Source organism: Oncorhynchus keta, chromosome 4 (assembly GCF_023373465.1).
Source record: "Oncorhynchus keta strain PuntledgeMale-10-30-2019 chromosome 4, Oket_V2, whole genome shotgun sequence".
In the NCBI taxonomy this organism is placed as follows: Eukaryota; Metazoa; Chordata; class Actinopteri; order Salmoniformes; family Salmonidae; genus Oncorhynchus; species Oncorhynchus keta.
Window position 1 is genome coordinate 11650500 of NC_068424.1, and position 23577 is coordinate 11674076.

At 44.5% G+C, this 23577-nt stretch overlaps 1 protein-coding gene across 3 annotated transcripts in view; it reads left to right on the forward strand.

Moving 5' to 3' along the window:
• Positions 1-23577, forward strand: part of LOC118362108 (semaphorin-5A-like) — a 365802-nt gene that overhangs the window by 180899 nt on the left and 161326 nt on the right. For all 3 annotated transcript variants that reach the window (XM_052500408.1, XM_052500392.1, XM_052500397.1), the window contains exons 7-9: positions 10683-10896; positions 17366-17651; positions 21574-21709. In XM_052500408.1, the coding sequence (XP_052356368.1) occupies positions 10683-10896; positions 17366-17651; positions 21574-21709 (636 nt within the window). The remainder of the gene's footprint in view (positions 1-10682; positions 10897-17365; positions 17652-21573; positions 21710-23577) is intronic.

Sequence of the window (23577 nt, forward strand, 5' to 3'; positions counted from 1 at the left end):
TGTGTGGCCTGTTTGTTATATTATGTGGTAGCATAGTGGAGGGTAGCTGGAGGGGGTGGTTTTACCTTTGTAAAAAATATAGATTTTTCTCCAAAAGTAGCAAATGCAAAGGTCGTCGTCTCATAATGACTATTTACTGCGGCTGAAATAAGTGATAGTATAAATGTCAGGAAACGACTATGATGGTATTTTATCAGCCCTGTCATAGGAGAACACACTCTGAGTCGGTCTAGATAAGTACTGCAGAACTGGCAGGGTTGGGGTCAATTCCATTTGAAATTCAAATTGTTCCTAATTGAAAAGCATTGAAGAGAAATTGGAATTGTAGTGTACTTCCTGAGTTGACTGGCATTTAAATGAGGTTGGGGAGAGAGCGGGAAGAGGAGAGAGGAAGCGAGGAGAGGGAGCGAGGAGATAACAATATACATTTAGTCTCCACTAAGTCATAAAGTAGGATGAATATCCTGTTCATTGATAAAGTAGTCACTGTTCAAATGTCCTCATTCAATATTCTAATTCATTTTAACACCATACCAATATTTATGGCCTCGAATGTCAGGATTATATTTGCCATTGTGAGTAAAGTGGGAATGCAATCCTCTATCCATGGTATTGATCATGACGATGATGATGATGGTGGTGACGATGACATAGAGCCTATTATTGCAGACCCAATGTCCTCATCTATCCTGTAGACAGCTAGGGATCATTGACTCAGACATCTAACACCTCCTAGCCTGTCACTCTCTGTGTCTGATGACGTGTCCGAGTCGGCTGCCAGGAAGTGTCACATGGCAACTGACCAGGAAGAAAGTGAGCGGAAGCGAGATGAACTGAAAGCCCAGTCAGTAGCGCTGAGTGTGTGTCTCACAAACTCCTTCCTCCCATTGGTTTACTATGAGTCAGCCTCTATCTACACTCTACTCCTATTAGACCCATCTTCCAGGTCAGCCTCTATCTACACTCTACTCCTATTAGACCCGTCTTCCATGTCAGCCTCTATCTACACTCTACTCCTATTAGACCCATCTTCCAGGTCAGCCTCTATCTACACTCTACTCCTATTAGACCCATCTTCCAGGTCAGCCTCTATCTACACTCTACTCCTATTAGACCCATCTTCCAGGTCCAGCTTGACCCAAACACTTCCCTCAACACACAGGAAGAGCTCCATCAATACCCCCTTTTCATCTCAGACGTCCGGCACAGACACAGACACTCTGTTGGGTTGAGCTGGGTCAGGCCGGAGGCCCGGAGCGGAGGTAGTTTGTGTCGCCGGAACCAACAGTGGTCCAAGTCGACCCACTGTAATAAATCTATCCAAAGTGACCGGTTCTGTTATGCCGTTTGAATAAGTGTCACGTCCCTAGAGGAAGTAGAAAGTCCATCTCTCGTTGATTAACCCGAAACTACAGCCAGCATTATAGAGAAGCTTTAGTGTGTCTGTCAAACAAGGCTTATGTTCTGTATGGTTAGATATTGTGGAACCCCAATTGGAGAATATAGTATTTATAATTCAGTATTTATAATTTATTTGGATTTCCAAGGGTTTCCATCGAAACAAACATTTATTTACACAACAGTATGTGTCTACCCATAAATTGTAACAAAAAAATGTTGGTTTATATAAATCCACTCAGAAAAAAACATGACTTCAGCTTAGATTGATAGGAATGGAGGTGAAAATCTTGCTCTAAGCATATTTTATTCACTGTGAGATTTCACGGTTCCACCATGTGTTATAATGACATATCAACACCGCACACGTTCCACCTCTTAAATGTATTCAGAACTGCTGCCTCAGGTTATGCTGTGTGACTTTTCAGTGGGAACAAGTGTCAGGGCCATGTGTAGGATGAGCTGTTAAGTATTTTTAAACACAGAGAGCTGGATTTGGCCCGCTTTCAAAGGCAGGCAAACCAAACGTCTGAGCACTGAGTCTCACATCGAGCTGCTTGTGAAAACGGAAAGGCTTTCCTTAAGTCAGTGATATAGTTTCATAACAAGTTACCCAGGGCTTTCATTCATCCAGTGATGTGGTTTAATTACACTTTACCCAGGGCTTTCATTCATCCAGTGATGTGGTTTAAGTACACTTTACCCAGGGATTTCATTCATCCAGTGATGTGGTTTAATTACACTTTACCCAGGGCTTTCATTCATCCAGTGATGTGGTTTAATTACACTTTACCCAGGGCTTTCATTCATCCAGTGATGTGGTTTAAGTACACTTTACCCAGGGATTTCATTCATCCAGTGATGTGGTTTAAGTACACTTTACCCAGGGCTTTCATTCATCCAGTGATGTGGTTTAACACACTTTACCAGGAGGGCATTTCATTCATCCAGTGATGTCGTTTATGTACACTTTACCCAGGGATTTCATTCATCCAGTCATGTGGTTTAATTACACTTTACCCAGGGCTTATCATTCTACCAGTGATGTGGTTTAACACACTCTACCAGGAGGAATTCATTATGAACAACTCACCAGAGAGTGTTTAATAAGTCATTATGACACAGGTCAACAGATGGATTTCACTAGAGTCATTATGACACAACTCTACCAGGAGGAATAACAAGTCATTATGACACAACTCTACCAGGAGGAATAACAAGTCATTATGACACAACTCTACCAGGAGGAATAACAAGTCATTATGACACAACTCTACCAGGAGGAATAACAAGTCATTATGACACAACTCTACCAGGAGGAATAACAAGTCATTATGACACAACTCTACCAGGAGGAATAACAAGTCATTATGACACAACTCTACCAGGAGGAATAACAAGTCATTATGACACAACTCTACCAGGAGGAATAACAAGTCATTATGACACAACTCTACCAGGAGGAATAACAAGTCATTATGACACAACTCTACCAGGAGGAATAACAAGTCATTATGACACAACTCTACCAGGAATAACAAGTCATTATGACACAACTCTACCAGGAGGAATAACAAGTCATTATGACACAACTCTACCAGGAGGAATAACAAGTCATTATGACACAACTCTACCAGGAATAACAAGTCATTATGACACAACTCTACCAGGAGGAATAACAAGTCATTATGACACAACTCTACCAGGAGGAATAACAAGTCATTATGACACAACTCTACCAGGAGGAATAACAAGTCATTATGACACAACTCTACCAGGAGGAATAACAAGTCATTATGACACAACTCTACCAGGAGGAATAACAAGTCATTATGACACAACTCTACCAGGAGGAATAACAAGTCATTATGACACAACTCTACCAGGAGGAATAACAAGTCATTATGACACAACTCTACCAGGAGGAATAACAAGTCATTATGACACAACTCTACCAGGAGGAATAACAAGTCATTATGACACAACTCTACCAGGAATAACAAGTCATTATGACACAACTCTACCAGGAATAACAAGTCATTATGACACAACTCTACCAGGAGGAATAACAAGTCATTATGACACAACTCTACCAGGAATAACAAGTCATTATGACACAACTCTACCAGGAGGAATAACAAGTCATTATGACACAACTCTACCAGGAGGAATAACAAGTCATTATGACACAACTCTACCAGGAGGAATAACAAGTCATTATGACACAACTCTACCAGGAGGAATAACAAGTCATTATGACACAACTCTACCAGGAATAACAAGTCATTATGACACAACTCTACCAGGAGGAATAACAAGTCATTATGACACAACTCTACCAGGAGGAATAACAAGTCATTATGACACAACTCTACCAGGAGGAATAACAAGTCATTATGACACAACTCTACCAGGAGGAATAACAAGTCATTATGACACAACTCTACCAGGAGGAATAACAAGTCATTATGACACAACTCTACCAGGAGGAATAACAAGTCATTATGACACAACTCTACCAGGAGGAATAACAAGTCATTATGACATAACTCTACCAGGAGGAATAACAAGTCATTATAATGACCCAACTCTACCAGGAGGAATAACAAGTCATTATAATGACCCAAAGCTTCTAGGGGAAACTACAAGTGTGTGAACCTCTATAGGAAATACGGCACTATGGTGAAGGTGGAGTTTTTTTATTAGCATTGGTCCGGTGATAGATATTTTGTTGTTCAGCCTTTTCTCAAATAGATTTGTTCAACTCCTGCATCCTCTCTCCTCTGTCCTCTGTCACGTCCCTTTTTCAAAAATGTCAAAGGTAAGCGAGGAAATGGGAAGTGGACAGAAATGAGACTCTCCTTCACCACTTGCTTGTCATCAGGCAAATTACTTTCACAGGGAATAAAACTCAAAATAAATATAAAAACAATTGTAGATATTTTTTTGCATTCTTTTCTCCTCTGAGAAAACAACAACTGCTTCAAAGGTGGTGTTGCAGATATTAAACTTCCACAATGGACTCAGGTTTACACTATCCTGATGAAGGACTCAGGTTTACACTATCCTGATGAAGGACTCAGGTTTACACTATCCTGATGAAGGACTCAGGTTTACACTATCCTGATGAAGGACACAGGTTTACACTATCCTGATGAAGGACTCAGGTTTACACTATCCTGATGAAGGACTCAGGTTTACACTATCCTGATGAAGGACACAGGTTTACACTATCCTGATGAAGGACTCAGGTTTACACTATCCTGATGAAGGACTCAGGTTTACACTATCCTGATGAAGGACTCAGGTTTACACTATCCTGATGAAGGACTCAGGTTTACACTATCCTGATGAAGGACTTGGTTTCACTCCTGATGAAGGACTCAGGTTTACTTTCATCCTGATGAAGGAATAAAACTGAAAGGACTAAATATCCTGAAAGGACAATTCCTGATGAAGGACTAGGTTTTTCCTGATGAAGGACTCAGGTTTACACTATCCTGATGAAGGACTCAGGTTTACACTATCTTGAAGGACTGGTTTACATCCTGATGAAGGACTCAGGTTTACTTCCATGAAGGACTCAGGTTTACACTATCCTGATGAAGGACTCAGGTTTACACTATCCTGATGAAGGACTCAGGTTTACACTATCCTGATGAAGGACTCAGGTTTACACTATCCTATGAAGGACCAGGTTTACACTATCCTGATGAAGGACTCAGGTTTACACTATCCTGATGAAGGACACAGGTTTACACTATCCTGATGAAGGACTCAGGTTTACACTATCCTGATGAAGGACTCAGGTTTACACTATCCTGATGAAGGACTCAGGTTTACACTATCCTGATGAAGGACTCAGGTTTACACTATCCTGATGAAGGACTCAGGTTTACACTATCCTGATGAAGGACTCAGGTTTACACTATCCTGATGAAGGACTATCCTGAGAAGGACACAGGTTTACACTATCCTGATGAAGGACTCAGGTTTACACTATCCTGATGAAGGACTCAGGTTTACACTATCCTGATGAAGGACTCAGGTTTACACTATCCTGATGAAGGACTCAGGTTTACACTATCCTGATGAAGGACTCAGGTTTACACTATCCTGATGAAGGACTCAGGTTTACACTATCCTGATGAAGGACTCAGGTTTACACTATCCTGATGAAGGACTCAGGTTTACACTATCCTGATGAAGGACTCAGGTTTACACTATCCTGATGAAGGACTCAGGTTTACACTATCCTGATGAAGGACTCAGGTTTACACTATCCTGATGAAGGACTCAGGTTTACACTATCCTGATGAAGGACTCAGGTTTACACTATCCTGATGAAGGACTCAGGTTTACACTATCCTGATGAAGGACTCAGGTTTACACTATCCTGATGAAGGACTCAGGTTTACACTATCCTGATGAAGGACTCAGGTTTACGCTATCCTGATGAAGGACTCAGGTTTACACGATCCTGATGAAGGACACAGGTTTACACTATCCTGATGAAGGACTCAGGTTTACACTATCCTGATGAAGGACTCAGGTTTACACTATCCTGATGAAGGACTCATGTTTACACTATCCTGATGAAGGACTCAGGTTTACACTATCCTGATGAAGGACACAGGTTTACACTATCCTGATGAAGGACTCAGGTTTACACTATCCTGATGAAGGACTCAGGTTTACACTATCCTGATGAAGGACTCAGGTTTACACTCCCTGATGAAGGACTCAGGTAGGATATGCTATCCTGATGAAGGACTCAGGTTTACGCTATCCTGATGAAGGCTTCAGGTAGGATACGCTATCCTGACGAAGGACTCAGGTTTACACTGTCCTTATGAAGGACTCAGGTTTATGCTATCCTGATGAAGGACTCAGGTTTACACTATCCTGATGAAGGACTCAGGTTTACAATATCCCGATGAAGGACTCAGGTAGGATACACTATCCCGATGAAGGACTCAGGTAGGATACGCTATCCTGATGAAGGACTCAGGTAAGATACACTATCCAGATGAAGGACTCAGGTTTACACTATCCTGATGAAGGACTCAGGTAGGATACGCTATCCTATGAAAAGTGGCTAACAAGGAGGGAAGGACACTTCACCTACTAACAAATTGACACTCTCCTCTACCAGTTATTGGTTTCCGGGACACAAAGGAGAGAGGATGGAGGAGAGAGGACTGGAGGAGAGAGGACTAGAGGATAGAGGACTGGAGGAGAGAGGATGAGGGAGAAGACTGGAGGAGAGAGGACTAGAAGATAGAGGACTGGAGGAGAGAGGATTGGAGGAGCGAGGATTGGAGGGGAGAGGATTGGAGGAGAGAGGACAGACTTTTTCCCAAATTAGTGTGTGGTTTAGGATAGGGTAAAGGAACTGTGTACTTTGCCTTTGTCTTACCCTGGCTAATTCTCCAGGGGTTGGATTTGTATCCAAAACTGATAACAAAAGGGAGGATTTATTTGACCTTTATTGAACTAGGCAAGTCAGTTAAGAACACATTCTTATTTTCAATGACGGCCCAGGAACAGTGGGTTAACTGCATTGTTCATGGGCAGAACGACAGGTTTCACCTTGTCAGCTCTGGGATTCAATATTGCAACCTTCCAGATAATAGTCCAAACCTCTAACCACTAGGTTACCTGCCTCCCCCCTCTAACCACTAGGCTACCTGCCTCCCCCTCTAACCACTAGGTTACCTGCCTCCCCCCTCTAACCACTAGGTTACCTGCCTCCCTCTCTAACCACTAGGTTACCTGCCTCCCCCTCTAACCACTAGGTTACCTGCCTCCCCCTCTAACCACTAGGTTACCTGCCTCCCCCTCTAACCACTAGGTTACCTGCCTCCCCCTCTAACCACTAGGCTACCTGCCTCCCCCCTCTAACCACTAGGCTACCTGCCTCCCCCTCTAACCACTAGGTTACCTGCCTCCCCCCTCTAACCACTAGGTTACCTGCCTCCCCCTCTAACCACTAGGTTACCTGCCTCCCCCTCTAACCACTAGGCTACCTGCCTCCCCGCTCTAACCACTAGGCTACCTGCCTCCCCGCTCTAACCACTAGGCTACCTGCCTCCCCGCTCTAACCACTAGGCTACCTGCCTCCCCCTCTAACCACTAGGCTACCTGCCTCCCCGCTCTAACCACTAGGCTACCTGCCTCCCCGCTCTAACCACTAGGCTACCTGCCTCCCCCTCTAACCACTAGGCTACCTGCCTCCCCGCTCTAACCACTAGGCTACCTGCCTCCGGAGCCTCTAACCACTAGGTTACCTGCCTCCCCTCTAACCACTAGGCTACCTGCCTCCCCCTCTAACCACTAGGCTACCTGCCTCCCCCTCTAACCACTAGGTTACCTGCCTCCCCCTCTAACCACTAGGCTACCTGCCTCCCCTCTAACCACTAGGTTACCTGCCTCCCCCTCCCACTAGGTTACCTGCCTCCCCCTCTAACCACTAGGTTACCTGCCTCCCCCCACTCCTAACCACTAGGCTACCTGCCTCCCCCTCTAACCACTAGGTTACCTGCCTCCCCCCCCTAACCACTAGGCTACCTGCCTCCCCATCTAACCACTAGGTTACCTGCCTCCCCCCTCTAACCACTAGGCTACCTGCCTCCCCCCTCTAACCACTAGGCTACCTGCCTCCCCCTCTAACCACTAGGCTACCTGCCTCCCCTCTCTAACCACTAGGTTACCTGCCTCCCCCTCTAACCACTAGGTTACCTGCCTCCCCTCTAACCACTAGGCTACCTGCCTCCCCTAACCACTAGGCTACCTGCCTCCCCCTCTAACCACTAGGCTACCTGCCTCCCCCTCTAACCACTAGGTTACCTGCCTCCCCCTAACCACTAGGCTACCTTCCCCTCTAACCACTAGGCTACCTGCCTCCCCTCTAACCACTAGACTACCTGCCTCCCCCTCTAACCACTGGTTACCTGCCTCCCCCTCTAACCACTAGGTTACCTGCCTCCCTCTAACCACTAGGCTACCTGCCTCCCCCTCTAACCACTAGGCTACCTGCCTCCCCTCTAACCACTAGGCTACCTGCCTCCCCCTCTAACCACTAGGCTACCTGCCTCCCCCTCTAACCACTAGACTACCTGCCTCCTCTCTAACCACTAGGCTACCTGCCCCCCTCTAACCACTGGGCTACCTGCCTCCCCCTCTAACCACTAGGCTACCTGCCTCCCCCTCTAACCACTAGACTACCTGCCTCCCCCTCTAACCACTAGGCTACCTGCCTCCCCCTCTAACCACTAGGCTACCTGCCTCCCCCTCTAACCACTAGGCTACCTGCCTCCCCCTCTAACCACTAGGTTACCTGCCTCCCCCTCTAACCACTAGGTTACCTGCCTCCCCCTTTAACCACTAGGCTACCTGCCTCCCCCTAACCACTAGGCTACCTGCCTCCCCTCTAACCACTAGGTTACCTGCCTCCCCCTCTACCACTAGGCTACCTGCCTCCCCCTCTAACCACTAGGTTACCTGCCTCCCCCCTCTAACCACTAGGCTACCTGCCTCCCCCTCTAACCACTAGGCTACCTGCCTCCCCCCTCTAACCACTAGGTTACCTGCCTCCCCCTCTAACCACTAGGTTACCTGCCTCCCCCTAACCACTAGGCTACCTGCCTCCCCCTCTAACCACTAGACTACCTGCCTCCCCTCTAACCACTAGGCTACCTGCCTCCCCCCTCTAACCACTAGGTTACCTGCCTCCCCCCTCTAACCACTAGACTACCTGCCTCCCCTCTAACCACTAGGTTACCTGCCTCCCCCTCTAAGCACTAGGCTACCTGCCTCCCCTCTAACCACTAGGCCACCTGCCTCCCCCCTTTAACCACTAGGCTACCTGCCTCCCCTCTAACCACTAGATTACCTGCCTCCCCCCTCTAACCACTAGGCTACCTGCCGTCCCTACACTCTAACCACTAGGCTACCTGCCGTCCCTACACTCTAACCACTAGATTACCTGCCTCCCCCCTCTAACCACTAGGCTACCTGCCATCCCTACACTCTAACCACTAGGCTACCTGCCGTCCCTACACTCTAACCACTAGGCTACCTGCCGCCCCTATTTGAGCTGGGTAAGATGGTCCTACGGTAACGATAAGTGACATTTTTTTTCCTAGAGGAGAAAAGCAGTTTCACAGGCATTATAGTTCATGGGACTCCATATCCTTCTTTTTAATCTGAGCTCTGTACAAATGTCAATTACCTCTTGGGCATGGTGGGCTGATAATGTACAAGACAAGAGGTGCGGTGTGTGTGTATGTGTGTATTGACTGTGTGTGTGGTGGAAGCAATGATTAGCATTAGCATGAATGGAGTGGATGATAACCATGACAAGAATGTAATGAGATGAAGAATTCCTACTTATAAGCACAAGCACTCTGCTCACATTGCTTTGCCTTGAACCTGTATTATAATGATCAGTTATTCAAGTCAAACTCCCAAAGTTCTCCCTCGTCCAAGCAACATCCCAAGTGTTCAATGTTTAGCCTTGTCTCATTGTGTGATCGTTCTTCTGCAACTGACAGTAATGGAGACCCCACCCCATCTCCACCTCTCTGTCCCCCTCTCCCCCACCCTCATCTCCTCCACCTCTGTCCCCCTCTCCCCCACCCTCATCTCCTCCACCTCTGTCCCCCTCTCCCCCCACCTCATCTCCTCCACCTCTGTCCCCCCCACCTCATCTCCTCCACCTCTGTCCCCCTCCCCCCACCTCATCTCCTCCACCTCTGTCCCCCTCTCCCCCACCTCATCTCCTCCACCTCTGTCCCCCTCTCCCCCACCTCATCTCCTCCACCTCTGTCCCCCTCTCCCCCACCCTCATCTCCTCCACCTCTGTCCCCTGTCCCCCACCTCATCTCCTCCACCTCTGTCCCCCTCTCCCCACCCTCATCTCCTCCACCTCTGTCCCCCTCTCCCCCCACCTCATCTCCTCCACCTCTGTCCCCCTCTCCCCCACCTGACCAACCTGTCCCCCTCTCCCCCACCCTCATCCAGACCTCTGTCCCCCTGGCCCGCCACCTCATCCCTCCACCTCTGTCCCCCTCTCCCCCCACCTCATCTCCACCACCTCTGTCCCCCTCTCCCCACCCTCATCTCCTCCACCTGCTGTCCCCTCCCCATCACTTCCTCTGTCCCCTCTCCCCCACCTCATCTCCTCCACCTCTGTCCCCTGGGGCTTCCCCTCATCTCCTCCACCTCTGCCCCCCCCCCATCTGTCCCTCTCCCTCCTGGCTGAATCCTTCCCCGCCCCCTAGCTGACCAACCTGACAGAGATCCATGACCAGATCAGTGGGATGGCCCGTTGTCCCTACAACCCTCTCCATAACTCCACAGCTCTGATCACGTCCAGTGGAGATCTGTATGCTGCTACCGCCATGGACTTCTCTGGCAGAGACCCAGCTATCTACCGCAGTCTGGGGGGGCTGCCTCCTCTACGCACCGCACAGTACAACTCCAAATGGCTGAATGGTAGGCCGGGGTACTGGGTAAAGGAAAGGGGAGTAGGGGATTGTGGGGTGTTATTATACAATGCTTAGGACAACTCCAAATGGCTGAATGGTAGGCCGGGTACTGGGTAAAGGAAAGGGGAGTAGGGGATTGTGGGGTGTTATTATACAATGCTTAGGACAACTCCAAATGGCTGAATGGTAGGCCGGGTACTGGGTAAAGGAAAGGGGAGTAGGGGATTGTGGGGTGTTATTATACAATGCTTAGGACAACTCCAAATGGCTGAATGGTAGGCCGGGGTACTGGGAGGAAGTGAAGGGTAGGGGGATAAGCAGTAGTAGTATAGAGATGTAGAAAAGGGGTTGAAGGAGTTAACTTGTGGTGTCTGTCACTGTCACACAGTTCACTGATGACAAGACCATAAACACACTTTGTTTTGTTTTCATTCCTTTCAAGACAACAAGGGCTCAAAGTCTTTAACTTCTTTAAACAAAACAAAAAATGATGTCACAATCTTTCTCGTTCTTTAGTGACATGTTTGTCTCTTTCCTTGTCGAAAGACATCAAAGTGACATTTTCGTCTGGTAGTAAAACAATGAAATCAGCTTGGCGGCCTGAAGAGCTCAGTGTGTTCCAGTTCAAGAAGCACAGCCCCCCCTGGAACAAGTCTGCTGATTGAATACGCTGCGTCACTCATTCTCTCCCTCTAAAAGAGTCATTCTCTCCCTCTAAAAGAGTCATTCTCTCCCTCTAAAAGAGCCATTCTCTCCCTCTAAAAGAGTCATTCTCTCCCTCTAAAAGAGTCATTCTCTCCCTCTAAAAGAGTCATTCTCTCACTCTAAAAGAGTCATTCTCTCCCTCTAAAAGAGTCATTCTCTCACTCTAAAAGAGTCATTCTCTCCCTCTAAAAGAGTCATTCTCTCACTCTAAAAGAGTCATTCTCTCCCTCTAAAAGAGTCATTCTCTCACTCTAAAAGAGTCATTCTCTCCCTCTAAAAGAGTCATTCTCTCACTCTAAAAGAGTCATTCTCTCATTCTAAAAGAGTCATTCTCTCCCTCTAAAAGAGTCATTCTCTCACTCTAGAAGAGTCATTCTCTCACTCTAAAAGAGTAATTCTCGCACTCTAAACGAGTCATTCTCTCATTCTAAAAGAGTCATTCTCTCCCTCTAAAAGAGTCATTCTCTCACTCTAAAAGAGTCATTCTCTCACTCTTAAAGAGTCATTCTCGCATTCTAAAAGAGTCATTCTCTCACTCTAAAAGAGTCATTCTCGCACTCTAAAAGAGTCATTCTCTCATTCTAAAAGAGTCATTCTCTCCCTCTAAAAGAGTAATTCTCTCATTCTAAAATAGTCATTCTCTCCCTCTAAAAGAGTCATTCTCTGACTCTAAAAGAGTCATTCTCACACTCTAAAAGAGTCATTCTCTCCCTCTAAAAGAGTCATTCTCTCACTCTAAAAGAGTCATTCTCGCACTCTAAAAGAGTCATTCTCTCATTCTAAAAGAGTAATTCTCTCCCTCTAAAAGAGTCATTCTCTCACTCTAAAAGAGTCATTCTCTCACACTAAAAGAGTCATTCTCTCTCTCTAAAAGAGTCATTCTCTCACTCTAAAAGAGTCATTCTCTCACTCTAAAAGAGTAATTCTCGCACTCTAAAAGAGTCATTCTCTCATTCTAAAAGAGTCATTCTCTCCCTCTAAAAGAGTCATTCTCTCACTCTAAAAGAGTCATTCTCTCATTCTAAAAGAGTCATTCTCTCCCTCTAAAAGAGTCATTCTCTCACTCTAAAAGAATCATTCTCTCACTCTAAAAGAGTCATTCTCTCATTCTAAAAGAGTCATTCTCTCCCTCTAAAAGAGTCATTCTCTCACTCTAAAAGAGTCATTCTCTCACTCTAAAAGAGTCATTCTCGCACTCTACACGAGTCATTCTCTCACTCTAAAAGAGTCATTCTCGCATTCTAAAAGAGTCATTCTCTCACTCTAAAAGAGTCATTCTCGCACTCTAAAAGAGTCATTCTCTCCCTCTAAAAGAGTAATTCTCTCATTCTAAAATAGTCATTCTCTCCCTCTAAAAGAGTCATTCTCTCATTCTAAAAGAGTCATTCTCTCCCTCTGAAAGAGTCATTCTCTCACTCTAAAAGAGTCATTCTCTCACTCTAAAAGAGACATTCTCGCACTCTAAAAGAGCCATTCTCTCACTCTAAAAGAGTCATTCTCGCACTCTAAGAGTCATTCTCTCATTCTAAAAGAGTCATTCTCTCCCTCTGAAAGAGTCATTCTCTCACTCTAAAAGAGTCATTCTCTCACTCTAAAAGAGTCATTCTCTCACTCTAAAAGAGTCATTCTCTCACTCTGAAAGAGTCATTCTCTCACTCTGAAAGAGTCATTCTCTCATTCTAAAAGAGTCATTCTCTCCCTCTGAAAGAGTCATTCTCTCACTCTAAAAGAGTCATTCTCTCACTCTAAAAGAGTCATTCTCTCACTCTAAAAGAGTCATTCTCTCCCTCTAAAAGAGTCATTCTCTCACTCTAAAAGAGTCAATCTCTTGTCAACCAGGGATCTGATTCGCTTTAAACCAATAAAATACAACCATAAAAATAAATATATATATAAAAAGGCTCCACGTGTTGCAGCAACCTTTGAGAAAAGGGTTCAGCAACTCATTTTATGTCAAATAGATTTTTTTTCTCTCTCTCTCTCTCTCTCTCTCTCTCTCTCTCTCTCTCTCTCTCTCTCAATAAATTCAATTCAATTCAAGGGCTTTATTGGCATGGGAAACATGTGTTAACATTGCCAAAGCAAGTGAGGTAGACAACATACAAAGTGAATATATAAAGTGAAAAACAACAAAAATTAACAGTAAACATTACACATACAACAGTTTCAAAACAGTAAAGACATTACAAATGTCATATTATATATATATATATATATATATAATATATATATATATATATATATATATATATATACATACACAATGTACAAATAATTAAAGGACACAAGATAAAATAAATAAGCATAAATATGGGTTGTATTTACAATGGTGTTTGTTCTTCACTGGTTGCCCTTTTCTCGTGGCAACAGGTCACAAATCTTGCTGCTGTGATGGCACACTGTGGAATTTCACCCAGTAGGTATGGGAGTTTTCAAAATTGGATATGTTTTCGAAACTTTGTGGATCTGTGTGATCTGGGGAAATATGTCTCTAATATGGTCATACATTGGGCAGGAGGTTAGGAAGTGCAGCTCAGTTTCCACCTCATTTTGTGGGCAGTGAGCACATAGCCTGTCTTCTCTTGAGAGCCATGTCTGCCTACGGCGGCCTTTCTCAATAGCAAGGCTATGCTCACTGAGTCTGTACATAGTCAAAGCTTTCCTTAATTTTGGGTCAGTCACAGTGGTCAGGTATTCTGCCGCTGTGTACTCTCTGTGTAGGGCCAAATAGCATTCTAGTTTGCTCTGTTTTTTTGTTAATTCTTTCCAATGTGTTAAGTAATTATCTTTTTGTTTTCTCATGATTTGGTTGGGTCTAATTGTGCTGTTGTCCTGGGGCTCTGTAGGGTGTGTTTGTGTTTGTGAACAGAGCCCCAGGACCAGTTTGCTTAGGGGACTCTTCTCCAGGTTCATCTCTCTGTTTGTGATGGCTTTGTTATGGAAGGTTTGTGAATCGCTTCCTTTTAGGTGGTTGTAGAATTTAATGGCTCTTTTCTGGATTTTGATAATTAGTGGGTATCGGCCTAATTCTGCTCTGCATGCATTATTTGGTGTTTTACGTTGTACACGGAGGATATTTTTGCAGAATTCTGCGTGCAGAGTCTCAATTTGGTGTTTGTCCCATTTTGTGAAGTCTTGGTTGGTGAGCGGACCCCAGACCTCACAACCATAAAGGGCAATGGGCTCTATGACTGATTCAAGTATTTTTAGCCAAATCCTAATTGGTATGTTGAAATTTATGTTTCTTTTGATGGCATAGAATGCCCTTCTTGCCTTGTCTCTCAGATCGTTCACACCTTTGTGGAAGTTACCTGTGGCGCTGATGTTTAGGCCAAGGTATGTATAGTTTTTGTGTGCTCTAGGGCAACAGTGTCGAGATGGAATTTGTATTTGTGGTCCTGGTGACTCGACCTTTTTGGAACACCATTATTTTGGTCTTACTGAGATTTACTGTCAGGGCCCAGGTCTGACAGAATCTGTGCATAAGATCTAGGTGCTGCTGTAGGCCCTCCTTGGTTGGTGACAGAAGCACCAGATCATCAGCAAACAGCAGACATTTGACTTCGGATTCTAGCAGGGGAGGCCGGGTGCTGCAGACTTTTCTAGTGCCCGCGCCAGTTCGTTGATATATGTTGAAGAGGGTGGGGCTTAAGCTGCATCCCTGTCTAACCCCACGACCCTGTGTGAAGAAATGTGTGTGTTTTTGCCAATTTTAACCGCACACTTGTTGTTTGTGTACATGGATTTTACTCTCTCTCTCTCTTCTCCAGTGATGCTGTGCAAAGCTGAGGAGGAGAAGACCGTTTGAAAGAGCAACAAAAAAAATAATGTTTAATTTAAAAGTGGATTAAATCACTGTCAAGGAGGATAATGCATGTGGTTAAGGTCCAATAATGTCACACATAAAAATGAACACACAGCAATGAGAGGATGTGGGAGGTCAGCAGATTTACAGCACTACACCACTGCTTTGGTGATTCCTCATGTGAATCTGTCGGCTTTCCCGGATGAATAATAGGTTTCACTATTGGAACACAAAAGTCATTAATAAGAATGTCATCATTTATTTCCCCTAATCACCTTTACCTCACAGCTCTACATCAAGATCCTATGGACCCCCTAAATAAATAAGCATACATATGGGTTGTATTTACAATGGTGTTTGTTCTTCACTGGTTGCCCTTTTCTTGAGGCAACAGGTCACACATCTTGCTGCTGTGATGGCACACTGTGGTTTTTTAAAACTGGGTTTGTTTTCAAAATTGGGTTTGTCTATGAAACCTGAGGGAAATATGTGTCTCTAATATGGTCATATAATGGGCAGGAGGTTAGGAAGTGCAGCTCAGTTTCCACCTCATTTTGTGGGCAGTGAGCACATAGCCTGTCTTCTCTTGAGAGCCATGTCTGCCTATGGCGGCCTTTCTCAACAGCAAGTCTATGCTCACTGAGTCTGTACATAGTCAAAGCTTTCCTTAAGTTTGGGTCAGTCACAGTGGTCAGGTATTCTGCCACTATTTATTATCTGTTAGGACCAAATAACATTCTAGTTTACTCTGGGTTTTTTTGTAAATTCATTCCAAATTGTTAAGTAATTATCTTTTTATTTTCTCATGATTTGTTTGTGTCTAATTTTGTTGCTGTCTTGGGGCTCATTGGGATCTGTTTGTGTTTGTGAACAGAGCCCCAGGAACAGCTTGCTTAGGGGACTCTTGTCCAGGTTCATCTCTCTGTAGGTGATGGCTTTGTTTTGGAAGGTTTGGGAATCGCTTCCTTTTTTTTGAATTTATCAGCTATTTTCTGGATTTTGGTAATTAGCGGGTATCAGCCTAATTGTGCTCTGCGTGCGATATTTGGTGTTTTGCATTGTACATTGTTCTGGTGTTTGCCCCATTTTGTTCATTCTTGGTTGGTGAACGGACCCCCAGACCTCACAACCATGAAGGGCATTGGGTTCAAGTGTATTCTCTCTCTCTCTCTCTCTCTCTCTCTCTCTCTCTCTCTCTCTCTCTCTCTCTCTCTCTCTCTCTCTCTCTCTCTCTCTCTCTCTCTCTCTCTCTCTCTCTCTCTCTCTCTCTCTCTCTCTCTCTCTCTCTCTTGCGCTCTGCTCTCTCTCTCGCTCTCTCTCTCTCTCTCTGGATTTTTCTCTCGCTATCTCTTGCTATCTCTCTCTCTTGCGTTATATCTCTCTCTCTGGCGGTTTCTCTTGTATCCCTCTCTCTCTCTCTGGCTTTTCTATTGCTATCTCTCTCTCTTGCTATCTCTCTATTGCTCTCTCTCTCTCTTGCTATCTCTCTATTGCTCTCTCTCAAACTCCTCTGTTTTCTCTCTTGCCCTTCCCCCTCCTTCAACAGAGCCTAACTTTGTCTCCTACTTCAACAGAGCCTAACTTTGTCTCCTACTTCAACAGAGCCTAACTTTGTCTCCTACTTCAACAGAGCCTAACTTTGTCTCCTACTTCAACAGAGCCTAACTTTGTCTCCTACTTCAACAGAGCCTAACTCTGTCTCCTACTTCAACAGAGCCTAACTTTGTCTCCTACTTCAACAGAGCCTAACTTTGTCTCCTACTTCAACAGAGCCTAACTTTGTCTCCTCCTTCAACAGAGCCTAACTTTGTCTCCTCCTTCAACAGAGCCTAACTTTGTCTCCTCCTTCAACAGAGCCTAACTTTGTCTCCTCCTTCAACAGAGCCTAACTTTGTCTCCTCCTTCAACAGAGCCTAACTTTGTCTCCTCCTTCAACAGAGCCTAACTTTGTCTCCTCCTTCAACAGAGCCTAACTTTGTCTCCTCCTACGACATCGGGAACTTCACCTACTTCTTCTTTCGGGAGAACGCGTTGGAACATGACTGTGGTCGGACCGTGTTCTCACGTGCTGCCCGGGTCTGTAAGAACGACATTGGAGGACGCTTCCTATTGGAGGACACCTGGACCACGTTCATGAAGGCTCGGTTGAACTGCTCTCGACCGGGAGAGATACCGTTCAACTATAATGAACTACAGGGAACATTCTACCTGCCAGAGTTAGACCTGCTCTATGGGATCTTTACTACTAACGTGTAAGAAATACATTCTAGACACACAGAGACACACAGAAACACACAGAGACACACAGAAACAGAGACACACGGAGACACACAGAAACAGAGAGACACAGAGATACACAGAGATACACAGAGACACACAGAGACACACGGAGACACACGCAGAGAAACACAGAGAGACAGAGAGACAGAGACATACAGAGAAACACACAGACACACACTTTACCCTCTCTAACATGGGCCTGTGCAGACTTACTCTGTCACAATGGGCAGGACAAGGCAATGGTCAGAGATACCAGCCAGAGGCGGCAGGTGGGATGAGCTATAGGAGGACAGGCTCATTCTGATGGGCAGGACAAGACAATGGTCAGAGATACCAGCCAGAGGCGGCTGGTGGGATGAGCTATAGGAGGACAGGCTCATTCTAATGGGCAGGACAAGACAATGGTCAGAGATACCAGCCAGAGGCGGCTGGTGGGATGAGCTATAGGAGGACAGGCTCATTCTAATGGGCAGGACAAGACAATGGTCAGAGATACCAGCCAGAGGCGGCTGGTGGGATGAGCTATAGTAGGACAGGCTCATTCTAATGGGCAGGACAAGACAATGGTCAGAGATACCAGCCAGAGGCGGCTGGTGGGATGAGCTATAGGAGGACAGGCTCATTCTAATGGGCAGGACAAGACAATGGTCAGAGATACCAGCCAGAGGCGGCTGGTGGGATGAGCTATAGGAGGACAGGCTCATTCTAATGGGCAGGACAAGACAATGGTCAGAGATACCAGCCAGAGGCGGCTGGTGGGATGAGCTATAGGAGGACAGGCTCATTCTAATGGGCAGGACAAGACAATGGTCAGAGATACCAGCCAGAGGTGGCTGGTGGGATGAGCTATAGGAGGACAGGCTCATTCTAATGGGCAGGACAAGACAATGGTCAGAGATACCAGCCAGAGGTGGCTGGTGGGATGAGCTATAGGAGGACAGGCTCATTCTAATGGAATGAATAGAACGGTATCAAACACATCAAACGTATATGGAAACCACATGTTTGATGCAGTTGCCTTTATTCCATTCCAGCCATTCCAATGAGCGAGTCCTCTCATCGCTCATCCCACCAGCCTCCACTGTGTACTCTGCCTAGAGGTTCCTTCATGGCTTTTCGTATTATGGTCAATAAACCTTGAAGTGGGCAAAACACTGAAGTATCCTTCAGGTACAGCTGATAATGAACAGTCATATTATACTATCATCATTCACTTACGTTTAGTTTGACAGTTTGATTCAGACCAGTTTCTCTCATGTTATTTTATAATATCTTAGAGAAGACACATTCTTGCTAAAGTGACAGTTTGAAAATTCAAAACTATTCATCAGGCCCGAATCTGGACACTTAGCCAGAGAACCTCTTAATTGAAGCCCGGTGTTCAATTTATAGTCAATTTAGACCATCCATCACTCACAGTGTGATCTGAGTCCACAGACACGATCTGGTAGGGACAGATATAAAGGTATATACCAGTCAGCTAGCATTGTGTCTGCTTAGTTGGCTTCTTAATCTATCTCTCTCTATATATATACTATATATACAGTACCAGTCAAACATTTTGAGACACCTATTCATTCAAGGGGTTTTCTTTATTTTACTATTTTCTACAGTGTATAATAATGGTGAAGACATTAAAACTATGAAATTACACATATGGAATCATGTACTTGTTGGCTGTTTTTCCTTCAATTTGCAGTCCAACTCATCCCAAACCATCTCAATTGGGTAGAGGTTTGGGTAATTGTGGAGGCCAGGTCATCTGATGCAGCACTCAATCACTCTCCTTCTTGGTCAAATAGCCCTTACACAGCCTGGAGGTGTGTTGGGTCATTGTCCTGTTGAAAAACAAATGATAGTCCCGCTAAGCGCAGACCAGATGGGATGGCGTATCGCTGCAGAATGCTGTGGTAGCCATGCTGGTAAAGTGTGCCTTGAATTCTAAGTAAATGAAAGACAGTTTCACCAGAAAAGAACACCCACACCATCACACCTCCTCCTCCATGCTTCATGGTGGGAACCACACATGTGGAGATTGTCTGTTCACCGACTCTGCATCTCACGGCAGTTAGAACCAAAAATCTCAAATTTGGACTAATCAGATCAAAGGACTAATGTCCATTGCTTGTGTTTCTTGGCCCAAGTAAGTCTCTTCTTCTTATTGGTGTCCTTTAGTAGTGTTTTCTTTGCAGCAATTCGACCATGAAAGCCTGATTCACTCAGTCTCCTCTGAATAGTTGATTTTGAGATGTGTCTGTTACTTGAACTCTGTGAAGCATTTATTTGGGCTGCAATCTGAGGTGCAGTTAATTGCCGATTTCTGAGGCTGGTAACTCTAATGAACTTATCCTCTGCAGCAGAAGTAACTCCGGGTCTTCCTTTCCTGTGGCGGTCCTCATGAGAGCCAGTTTCATCATAGCGCTTGATGATTTTTGCGACTGAACTTGAAGAAACGTTCAAAGTTCTTGAATTGTTCCGTATTGACTGACCTTCATGTCTTAAAGTAATGACGGCCTGTCATTTCTCTTTGCTTATTTGAGCTGTTCTTGCCATAATATGGATTTAGCCCTATTTGGTAAAAGACCATCTTCTGCATACCAAACCTACCTTGTCACAACACAACTGATTGGCTGAAATGCATTAACTTCTTTCGGAACATCCGGTGAAATTGCAGAGCGCGTAATTCAAAATACAAAAGTAGTAATATTAAACATTCATCAAAATACAAGTGTTATACACCATTATTTAGTTTATAATCTTGGTAATCGAACCGCTTTGTCCGATTTACAATAGGCTTTACGGCGAAAGCATAACATTTGATTGTCTAAATACAGCGCCTCACCCACTTCCTGCATTAACATGAATTCATAACCTGCACAGGTGTCACAAAAATCAAAAATAGTGATAAAATAAATCACTTACCTTTGAAGATCTCCATCTTTTTGCAATCCAACGGGTCCCAGTTACACAATGAATGATCGCTTTGTTCGATAAAGTCCTTCTTTATATCCCAAAAATGTCAGTTTATTTGGCGCGTTTGATTCAGAAATCCACCTGTTCTCGCCCAACATGCCTACAAAGGAATCTAAAAAGTTACCTGTAAACTACATCCAAACAATTCAAACAACGTTTCTAAACCATACTCAGGTACCCTAATATGTAAATAATCTATCAAATTTAAGACGGAATATACTGTGTTCAGTACCGGAGAAAAAGAACGAGGAGCGCAAACTCATTCACGCGCGTCAAAAGACTAGAGTCCTTCTGAGGGATATTCTGAAAGAATAGGAATACTTATTCATTTTTCAAAAAACAAAGCATGAAACAATTTCTAAAGACTGTTGACATCTAGTGGAAGCCATAGGAACTGCAGTCTGGGTCCTAATTATTAGACTTTCCCATAGAAAACCATTGAAATTCCAATGACCTCAAAAAAAAGAAATTCCTGGATGGATTTGTCCTCGGGATTTCGCCTGCCAAATCAGTTCTGTCATATTAACAGACATTATTTTAACGGTTTTAGAAACTTTAGAGTGTTTTCTATCCAATACTACCATGTACATGAATATTCTAGCTTCTGGGCCTGAGTAACAGGCCATTTACTTTGTGCACCTCAGTCATCCAAACCTTCGAATACTGCCCCCTAGCCTTAAAACGTTAAGTTAACTTTTAAGAAAGCACACCTGTTAATTGAAATGCATTTCAGCTGACTACCTCATGAAGCTGGATGATTCCATATGTGTTATTTCATATTGTTGATTTCTTCACTATTATTCTACAATGTAGAAAATAGTAAAAAATAAAGCAAAACCCTGGAATGAGTAGGTGTGTCCAAACTTTTGACTGGTACTGTATACATATTTATATGCATCTCTCTCCCCCCCCCCCCTACAGGAATAGCATAGCAGCGTCTGCGGTGTGTGCCTTCAACCTCAGTGCCATCACCCGTGTGTTCGGTGGCCCCTTCAAGTACCAGGAGAACTCTCGCTCCGCCTGGCTACCTTACCCCAACCCTAACCCTGACTTCCAGGTAAATATACACCTACCACAACCCTAACCCTGACTTCCAGGTAAATATACACCTACCACAACCCTAACCCTGACTTCCAGGTAAATATACATCTACCACAACCCTAAACCTGACTTCCAGGTAAATATACACCTACCCCAACCCTAACCCTGACTTCCAGGTAAATATACACCTACCCCAACCCCCAACCCTGACTTTCAGCTAGGTAAATCAGGGTACACCTACCAGGTTCAGACCCTAACCCTGAATTCCAGGTAAAATACACCTACCCCACCCCACCCTGACTTCCAGGAAATGGATGACACCTCACAACCTTAACCCTGACTATCCAGGTAAACAGTCCACCTACCCCAACCCTAACCCTGACTTCTGAGGCAAATATACACCTACCACAACCCTAACCCTGACTTCCAGGTAAATATACACCTACCCCAGGACCCTACCCTGACTTCCAGGTAAATATACACCTACCACAACCCTAACCCTGACTTCCAGGTAAATATACATCTACCACAACCCTAAACCTGGCTTCCAGGTAAATATACACCTACCACAACCCTAACCCTGACTTCAAGGTAAATATACACCTACCACACCTACCTGTCCCAATATGGGCCTGAAGCCATGGGTTCAGCTAGGTAATTGTTTTATCAGGGTTAAGCCGGGCTCAGGTTCAGATTGGGATATGGTTTGGGAATAACCAGGCTGAAAATAACCAGACACCAGTTGCTACCATACAAGACAGATGGATGAGTCAGGTCACTGCCTTATATGAGATATCCGACCGTGAACAGTCCACTCTAGTGGTCTTTTAGCCATCGTGCTGTTACACCCTCCTGGTTATTCTGAGAGCACAACGTCCGTTTTTATCACCACAACAACAACTCTGCCCAATTAACCAACACACAGAAACGTTATCACATACTCTGCCTTTGTAGGAATATACTCATGAGTGTTGGTGGGTATTCATTATGCGAGTTGGTGGGTGTTCTTCATGAGCGTTGGTGGGTATTCATTATGAGCGTTGGTGGGTATTCATTATGAGCGTTGGTGGGTATTCATTATGAGCGTTGGTGGGTATTCATTATGAGCGTTGGTGGGTATTCATTATGAGCGTTGGTAGGTATTCATTATGAGCATTGGTGGGTATTCATTATGAGCGTTGGTGGGTATTCATTATGAGCGTTGGTGGGTATTCATTATGAGCATTGGTGGGTATTCATTATGAGCATTGGTGGGTATTCATTATGAGCGTTGGTGGGTATTCTTCATGAGCGTTGGTGGGTATTCATTATGAGCATTGGTGGGTATTCATTATGAGCATTTGTGGGTATTCATTATGAGCATTGGTGGGTATTCATTATGAGCATTGGTGGGTATTCATTATGAGCATTGGTGGGTATTCATTATGAGCATTGGAGAGTATTCATTATGAGCATTGGTGGGTATTCATTATGAGCATTGGAGAGTATTCATTATGAGCATTGGAGAGTATTCATTATGAGCATTGGTGGGTATTCATTATGAGCATTGGTGGGTATTCATTATGAGCATTGTGGGTATTCATTATGAGCATTGGTGGGTATTCATTATGAGCATTGGAGAGTATTCATTATGAGCATTGGAGAGTATTCATTATGAGCATTGGAGAGTATTCATTATGATTGTTGGTGGGTTTTCATTATGAGCGTTGGTGAGTTTTCATTATGAGTATTTCTGGGTATTCACTATGAGCGTTGGTGGGTTTTCATTTTAAGTGATGGAGGGCATGCATTAATATGTTTGTGCATCCGTACGTTCGTCTGTGTTTGTGCCCCAGAGTCCACATACAGTTCGCTCTATTTAATACTCTATTTAATACAGTTGAA